The sequence below is a fragment of the Larimichthys crocea genome, chromosome XXIII, assembly GCF_000972845.2.
Source record: "Larimichthys crocea isolate SSNF chromosome XXIII, L_crocea_2.0, whole genome shotgun sequence".
NCBI lineage: Eukaryota > Metazoa > Chordata > Actinopteri > Sciaenidae > Larimichthys > Larimichthys crocea.
Window position 1 is genome coordinate 5,593,860 of NC_040033.1, and position 9,076 is coordinate 5,602,935.

Genomic DNA, 9,076 nt, shown 5'->3' on the forward strand with positions numbered 1-9,076 from the left:
GAAGTAATGCACTCCAGAAAAATAAGCAAAATTTTATCATTATGATTATTTTTATCTTTATTGCCTTTATCAATCCGCTGCAGTACTCAGAGATTATACGGTGTGTTATAACAATTATAATAATAATGATAAAGACAGGCTAATATTCCTGTGAACAGGGTGGAAAATCTATCAGCTGTGGTTGACTTTATCATGCGGAAGTAAGATGTGGACGGAAGTGATGTTATATTAGATGATAGGAGAAGTTTATCTCGATCGAAAAGTCAAAAAGTCCTCGGTACCTTTGCCAGATGGACATTGGATTGCATGTCAGTAGATTTCCACAGCTGTCTCAAGAGGACTAGTTTCTTCAACATTCATTTTATGGCACTGAATGAATCCTCACAAGGATAACAAATGAATAACACATTCTTTATTCGCTCCATTGTAAAACAAAGGTTTGTAGTCGGGCAAAAATGTGTTTTCTAAGAGAAAATTTAATAAATTGAGATATCAAACATGTGCAGAGGACAGACACAAAAGAGAGTAACACTTGGTTTAATGTATGAAAATACAGACACAGAAAAACATTTAGACATCTGACTCATAAACCTTACCTTAATATATACTTTGCATTAGAAAAAGAGCAAATACTGTATATTAAATAATGTTAAAGATAAGTGCACATTATTTCTCGACAGGCAGTGAAGTAAGATTAAGACTGCAGAGTGATTTTTTCATTCCCACTCTATCGACAGCTGCCGACAGGTCAGCGCCCACAACTTCTCCGCCAAGTCGTCGTCTTTACCGGCCGCTGAGCAGTCGGCGGGAGCGCAGTCGCTGCAATAGAAAGAAAGATGAGCAACTTAAGACCTCTTGAGTTTAAGGTTCATGTCCTCTGTGGCTTGATTGGTACTTGGAGACCACCAAGAGGTGGCGAGATGATCAGCAGGACTGGAATAAACATGTTTGATATTTCAGGTTTCAAAGAAATCAACTTGTAGACTTTTATTTGCTCGCTGCAAACGATCTTCTTGACCTCCATAGACAGCAGAAATGTAACATGCGCCGTCTCTGTGTTTACCTGTAGTATCCACCGCTCTCTTTCTCCAGTGACGGCTCCACCGCGCAGTAAATGGACGTCTGAGCTCCCTGGGTGGAGTTTTTGGTGAAAGGACTGATCGCCTTCATCACAAACTGTTGAGGGCCGCTCAGATGGCGCCATAAATCTGTCTGGACGACTCCGGGGTGGAGGGAATACGTCGTCACACCCGTGCCTGAAAGACAAGTGACGAGTCTGTCAAAATCTAATGCAGGATGTTTAATCGACTAAAAAAAAAACAAAACAAAGATAAAGACGTAATGCAAACCCTCTAGTCTCTTAGCCAACGAGCGGGTGAAGAGGACGTTGGCCAGCTTGCTCTGAGAGTACGCTCTCTTCTTGTCGTAACTCTTCTCGCTGTTGATGTCCTCCAGGTTGATGGTGCCCCAGGCGTGAGCCATGGACGACACGGTGACGATCCTGGCCGGTGCCGATCTCTTAATCAGGTCGATCAACAGATGTGTCAACAGGAAGTGACCTGGAGGACAAAGACTTTCAGATTTAAATCCAGAGTTTGAAAAAAGCAGAAAGAGGATATCGTAACAAACAAATGTTTTACATCTACAAACTTTTTTTTATATATATATAATTTTTTTTATTGGAGATCCTCATTTCACAGAAAAACAACTTCTCCCAAAACCAATGAGGGAGAGAGGAAAAAAAAAATAAAATAAAATTACATAAAATAAATAAATAATAACAATGATATATAGATAATAGGAAAATAGGTAAAAATACATATGAGGAAATTAATTGAATGGTGAGGAAGAAGGAAATAAATTAATAATAGACTAAAATAAATAATATAACATATAAGAAGAGGTAGTGGAGAAAGAATATTACTAATATTAAGGACAATTGACGAGTAAATAAAGGATGCTCAGTGTGTAAAATTAGATAATGAAAATAATAATAAGTAAATAGTTAAATAAAAACTTGATGCGTCAAATCAGTTTAGTTAGAATCCAGAGAGGTGAGGGTGCTGACATAAGTAATGATAAAAAAATTGGCTGCTGAACCGCTTAGAGAATATTTAACTTTTTCCAAAGATAAAAAAGACATTAAACAATTTAACCAAGAAGCAGAAGGAGGGGCATTTGGACTTTTCCAGTGTAACAAAATGCGTCTGCTGGCTATAAGCGAGGAAAAGGCAACGACGTCAGAGTTTTTCTTAGTGAGACGAGTCAGAGTACGGTGTACTCCGAAAACAGATATCAGTGGGCCGGGTTCCAACATGATATTAAGGACTTTGCTTAATGATTTAAACTGGAAAAACACATACATTTACAAACTTGATAAATTCCAAAGAATCACTGCTGAACATCTCAAACCTTGTTAATATCTAATGTCTAACAAAGAGTTTGTCTCTGGGTTTTAATTACACAGATTCTAAAATGATCTTTATTTCTGTGGTTCATGTAGTGACATTATATTCTCTTCTCTCTTCATTCACTGTCTGTGTTGTTGTTTTGCACTCTATAAACGTAATTTACCTGTACAAAGGTGATAGTGTTCAGCCGATTCGACTTAAAAACGTCATTTAGGAAGCTGAATATTGTTGTATTGTCTTATACTGAGTTAACACTTGCTGATAAGCGGCTGATGGGGTGGATGAAATATTAAAAAAGGCCTCTTAGGTTAAGCTTAAACCATGTAAGTAGTCCAGTTAGGGTCCAAAGATCTGGGTTGTTTTCACACACATCAAAGTCTCTGATTCATTCAGGTCATCGCGGCAGGTAAATGATAAACAGGCAGGATTGTTTGGACTACTGGACAGCTACAAAATGGGGGAAAAAATCTTGCTAAGGTAATTTCCAGTAATATATCTGGTTTATTTCCTCCTTCCTTGTCTTTTCAAACACATTTCTACCTATTACAAGGAACAATGGACTTCCGTGTGTATACAGGTGTCGATCAAGAAGACAGACGTCATAAACTTTTATTGACTAGAGCATTATTAAGAGTCTGTAAAACTTTGATACCTTGTACCTCGCTGGAAAATTGTTCTCATGATAAAACTCTTTATCTGACATACAGGAATTTATCTTATCAGGCATCACCAAAGGAAGTTTCCAAAAAAGTAAAGTATAATAAAGGGGTGATCACGGACAGGTCATTGTAAAAGATTAAAATGAAATTTCCTTTAAGGTAATCTGCATGTTGATTCATTCTGTTATAATTTGATAGAGTTCCTCTGAAACGATTAGAGATGCTTACAGGAAGAGGCCAGTTGGAAAATTAACTCGGGGTAACCTCAGTCAAACATTCACAAACCTTTAACTCCTTGCACAGGTAAGAGGCTACATAGTTTAGTTTACCAAAGTGATTGACGCCGATCTGCATCTCGAAGCCGTCCGCCGTCTTCCCATAAGGACAGACCATCACGCCGGCGTTGTTGATGAGGATGTTGAGTTTGGGCTCTCCTGCAGAAAACAGCAGTGTAAGGTAAAACGTCACGCCTCTTAAAGTGTTGTTAAAGTGTGCGTGCAGCAAACTGTTCCACCTTCGTTGATGGCTTCGGCGAACTCTCTGATGGACTTGCTGTCCGACAAGTCGAGCTTCATGCAAACGACGTTCTCGTTGCCGGAGATCTCGATGACTTCTTTCACGGCGGCCTGCGCTCTCTCCATGTCGCGACACGCCATGATGACCTTTGCCCCTGAAACCGAAAAATGACAAATACTGTAAAAAAACAAAAAAACAGTGGAGGAAAGGTTTTGTGTACGCAGTCACAAAATGTGTGTACTGGATTTTATGATATATGATACATTATTAACCGATTTTTAACAAGATGTAGTGTCTTGTGATTTCATGTTGATGCTGGGAATTGATACGGTACAGAGTACTCAGTATCATTGTTGTGTCTTCAGTTCGATATTTAATGGTTTAAACGACATTTGTGTCAGTGTTAAACTGTATTTTATGAACACGTCACAGTTCATGAATTGTTTGGGAGTAAAACCTAACACACATTCTTATTTCTACTTCCTTTTTACTGTAATTTAATTAAAGGAATAACAAATGTTTGGATGTCTGTGAGGCTCGACAGCTAGAGAGGACAATCAGCATTGTTTGTGGTTGTCATATTAACGCCATACACAAAATGTCAGATGATGAGCAATGTTTGGTGCGTGCGCTCACAGACGGTGCATGTGATTTGGGTTAAGAGCGCCACCTTGTGACAGAATGGGTACATAACCTGTATTTTAAAATGGAGTTTGAGCTGATTTGCTGTGTTTTAATATGTTTACATATCTGCACTGTGTGAAGCAGCAGCGTGAAAATTAATAGTTATACGACATAAAAGCAAGATGCGTTTCTCCTGTCACATATTAAGCTTCACAGACAATTAACTAAACAACTAATAAGTAAGAATATGAACGATTTTTAAGCACAGAGACTGAAATGTGTCATCTTTTACTTCAGTCGGATATCTCATGATTTAAACCTTTTAAAAACATTTCCCTCAGTTTAAGACTGTACTTCATGAAGTCTTGGTTCTTGTGTGACTGATACTTAATTGACTGAGAAACTAATGTTTAAATGTGCGTGAGGCGGACAGGTAGGAGAACGACAGAGCAACACGAATGAAGCGGTGTGTTTGTCTCTGCTGATGCGAGGGTAATTATGTTGGTTTATAACACTGGGGAACAATTTGTTAGTTAGAGAGTTAGATTTTTATGCTGATAAAAATTTTGGCATGCTGATTCCAAAATTGCAAAATTGTTTTCTCCACAGCTGACCCTCCAGATAAGCAAAATTGACTGATCAGCTGTAGTAAGACTTGCCAGCTGATTACGATTGGACTCATCTACAGCTACGTGGCAACTTGCTTGCGCGGTCACAGTTGAGACAGTGTGGTGAGAGGTGTTTGCAGCTTCCAATAGGTCAGTACGATCAATATCTGCAAGCCAGCAGAGTAGGAACGAAGAGGATTTCTTAACCTTGTAACCATGGGCATACTATTGATGCTGTTTCTGTAGTTTTCAAAGCTTGTAACTATTCCATCTTAGTGTTTATATTTTCTTTGTTCCAGATCATGTCTGCTTCTGCTACTTCTCGTCATAAATGCCTAAACAACCCTGCAAAAACATCATTGCACAGACTGTTACTGTTGCTCCATCCGTAACCTCGCACCACCATCGCGCCTCTCGGATCTTCTCCATGTTGCTGCTCCCCCTCAGATCTTCCTCCTCTATTCACCTGACTGTCCACCCTCCGCCCATCTCACCACCCGAACTCTCTACCCCCCACCCCGTCATAAGGAACATCAACTCACTCTCACAATTCAAGTCCGCACTCAAAACCCACCTGTTTATAATCGCCTTTTCCATCTGATTCAATTGCATTGTCCTATTCTAGCCTGTTTTTAACGTTGTATTTATGTAATATAGTATCTAGATATACTTTTATGGTTCTTTTCGTCGTTTGCTGTCTACTTTTATTTATTGTAAGGTGTCCTTAGGTGACAGAAAGGTGCCTATGAAATAAAAAATGTAATATTATTATTAATATTTTTGTTTAGTGAAAACATCAGGATTTAACAAAAAATAAATAAAAGTACTGCTACTACTACTTCTACTACTACTACTACTACTACTTCAACTACTTCAACTACTTCTACTACTAATACTTCTACTTGAACAACTACTACTACTATTTCTACTTCTACTACTTCTACTTCTACTACTACTACTACTACTACTACTAGTACTTCAACTACTTCTACTTCTCTACTTTTACTACTACTTCTACTTCAACTACTACTACTACTTCAACTACTTCAACTCCTTCTACTACTACTACTACTACTTCAACTACTTCTACTACTACTACTACTTCTACTTGTACAACAACTACTACTACTACTACTTCTACTACTACTACTACTACTACTTCTACTACTACTACTTCTACTTCTTCTACTTCTCTACTTCTACTACTACTTCTACTTCTACTATTACTACTACTACTACTACTACTACTACTACTACTACTACTACTTCTACTTCTACTACTTCTACTTCTACTTCTCTACTTCTACTACTACTACTACTACTTCTACTACTACTACTACTACTACTACTTTAACTACTTCTACTTCTCTACTACTACTACTACTACTACTACTACTACTACTACTACTACAACAACAACAAAAACTACTACTACTTCTACTTCTTCTACTACTACTAATACTAATACTTCTACTACTACTACTTCTTATAGTAAAACTACTACTTCTACTTCTAATCTACCGTCAGCTATAAGACCAACGCCTCGTTCAGCTGAAATTCCAGTGCCAGTTTTCGAACAACTTCCTCCTGTAGAAGATCTGAGTGATGCTGAAGAACGCAGTGACAGCAACACGAGGATTCAACAAACAAGCAGGGGGCGCCGTGTACGGGAGGAAAAGTTAGGACAATAACAAGGGCCCCAAAAAATAGGTAAACACCAATATAAAATGATTAAACCATCATCATTGAGTATATACATTTCAAATATAGCAATTAAATTAAGTATCTCTTTGTTTTTTTACGTGTTTTGGGCAGTAAAAGTGAAATAAAAAATGTCCTTTAGCACATTTTTATGGTGGCTTTTAATCTTGCATCAAATAGTGAACCTGTATGCAGACTTGCATGCATGGACAAAGATGCAAAACAGTTGCAAGCCTTTAATTAGAGTTGTGTAAAGCTTTTGATGGGATAGTTAGGTCCTAGAGATGTGGGGACATCAGCTGCACAGAGGGGGCCTGATTTGGAGGTGACGCCCCTGCTGTTAAGTACAGTATTTTTCATATTTTTTAAGAAAACTGGGATCCTATAGTTCAAAACCTTGACTTGATAGAGAAAAACTGATCAGTGTTTGGATTCTGCAACAAAAACATGAGTTAAAAACAGCTGTCACACAACAACAAACTGTGTTTCCCAGTGTGTGATCCAAACTTCAGGCTGCAGCAGGACACACACCTCTCTTCGCCAGGTCGATGGCGGTCTCTTTGCCAATCCCAGTGTTGGCTCCAGTGATGAGCACGGTCTTGTCCTCCAGCCTCTCAGCAGAGGACCAGGCAGCCCGGAAGAAGTTTCTGAAAAATTGAGAAATCACTTTGTTACCTCACTGAGTCACAGCAGAAAAATGTCCTGCTTCAACATGACAAACACACCCTCTATATAAACACACACAGGCAAACTTTAATTCACTGTTTTTTTTTGTTTTATAGCATTAGATGAAGTCATTGTGTTGTAAATAAACAGACCTGGGATCAGCTGATGAAGTATTTAAGTCAGCTCACCACTTAAAAACTGCAGTATTCACACAGTTAGTGTGTTTTTATGAGTGTAGAAGGGCTCACCTTATAGCCTGCATGTCACTGCTCACCCACAGCCAGCTGTCTGCCCGTAAACACGCGTAAACAAACCGTAAATCTCTCCTTTCCTCTCAAACTTCTCCAAACGCGAAGCTGCTGGTCAGAGAATCAAAGGGCGGTGAGGAAGTGCTGCAGTGTAGTAATGTTTGATGGACAGGAGATTTCAGCCAATCGGCGGTGACGCCGTCCCTCACGGACGATGCTGATTGGTTCGAGGTTTATGTTTGGGTCCGCCCCTCCTGGTGGTGACGGTGTTTGATTATTAATGCGGGGAGTGCCGGACAGGTGGGGAGCGGAGACAAGCACAGACAACAACATGTGTTTATTTATTTATGTAAATATACGTTTACATAGTACTACAACTACTACTACTTCTACTACTATTACTACTATTATTGCTTCTACTACTATTACTACTATTATTGCTTCTACTACTATTACTACTACTGATACTGATATTACTACTACTGATACTGATATTACTACTACTACTACTTCTACTTCTACTACTACTACTGCTACTACTACTACTTCTACTTCTACTACTGCTACTACTGCTACTACTACTACTTCTACTACTACTGCTACTACTACTACTACTACTGCTACTACTACTACTGCTACTACTACTACTACTACTACTACTGCTACTACTACTACTACTACTACGACGACTACTAATAGAATAATAAATGATAATAATAAAATAGTGTTTTCTTGTTTTTGTACCCTGTTTTAAAGTTTAGTTTCTTAATGTATTATTACGAGATGAAAGCTTTAATCGTGATGAAACACAAGCATGATAGAATGTATTTATTTTTATTAGTATTATTTACATTTTTTATCTTACAATCTCTTAATCTTTTAGTTTAGTATTATCTTGTTTTTTTATGTTATTATTTTAATAATTTATTTATTTATTATTTACTATCTTTCCTGTCTATGTCCCCCATGTTATTACTATTATTTTTGTCCTCTTCTTCTTCTTTTGAAGCTCCCAGACCATCAGTGAATAGCTGTTTTTAATTTTTCTTTTCATTGTTCTGCCTGTTTCTGTGGAATCTGTTTTAATTTCCATTAATTCTTCAAGGCCTTCTGTTGGGTCTGCTGCTCTGTAAAACATTTTGTGAACTCTATAAACAAAGTCATTATAGTTATTCTGAGAATGTACCTCTGTTTCTCTGTTATATAATCACTATATACTTTTTATATTTTATTCTTATTATTCATGAGTACTTTTCTTGTCTACCTCGTGTTCTGTGACCTGCTGTGACACATGTCTAACATTGCACCTTGTGGGATCACTAAAGTCTGTCTTATCTTATCTTCAGTCTGCTATGTTTCAATAATAATTAAGCACCGTAAAGTGTAGTAGACAGCAGAAAACAGAACAGAATATAAGCAAAACTAATTGAATATATATTTTATTATTTTAATGTTTTGATTCATTCAATTCTATCTTAAGTTACAGTCTATAAATACTCTTCAGTATAACATGTGCAGTACATTAAGCGTTTAATATTACAGCACAAAGTATTGTTATTGTATCCAGTTTACAATAAATTATGATTTAAATAAACAAGATTATGTCCTCTCTATGTCTTTAGACATAAGCTCCCGTCCCTCTT

At 37.6% G+C, this 9,076-nt stretch overlaps 1 protein-coding gene across 1 annotated transcript; it reads right to left on the reverse strand.

The window, feature by feature from the left end:
• Positions 1 to 397: 397 nt before the first annotated feature.
• rdh12l (retinol dehydrogenase 12, like) lies at positions 398 to 7,592 on the reverse strand. The gene is made up of 7 exons (XM_019276261.2): positions 7,434 to 7,592; positions 7,051 to 7,166; positions 3,585 to 3,740; positions 3,400 to 3,504; positions 1,350 to 1,559; positions 1,064 to 1,256; positions 398 to 819 (listed from the first exon to the last, which is right to left on the reverse strand). Exons 1-7 carry the CDS (start codon positions 7,445 to 7,447, stop codon positions 717 to 719), a joined length of 897 nt encoding a protein of 298 aa, XP_019131806.2. The 5' UTR covers positions 7,448 to 7,592; the 3' UTR covers positions 398 to 716.
• Between the last annotated feature and the right edge of the window lie 1,484 nt (positions 7,593 to 9,076).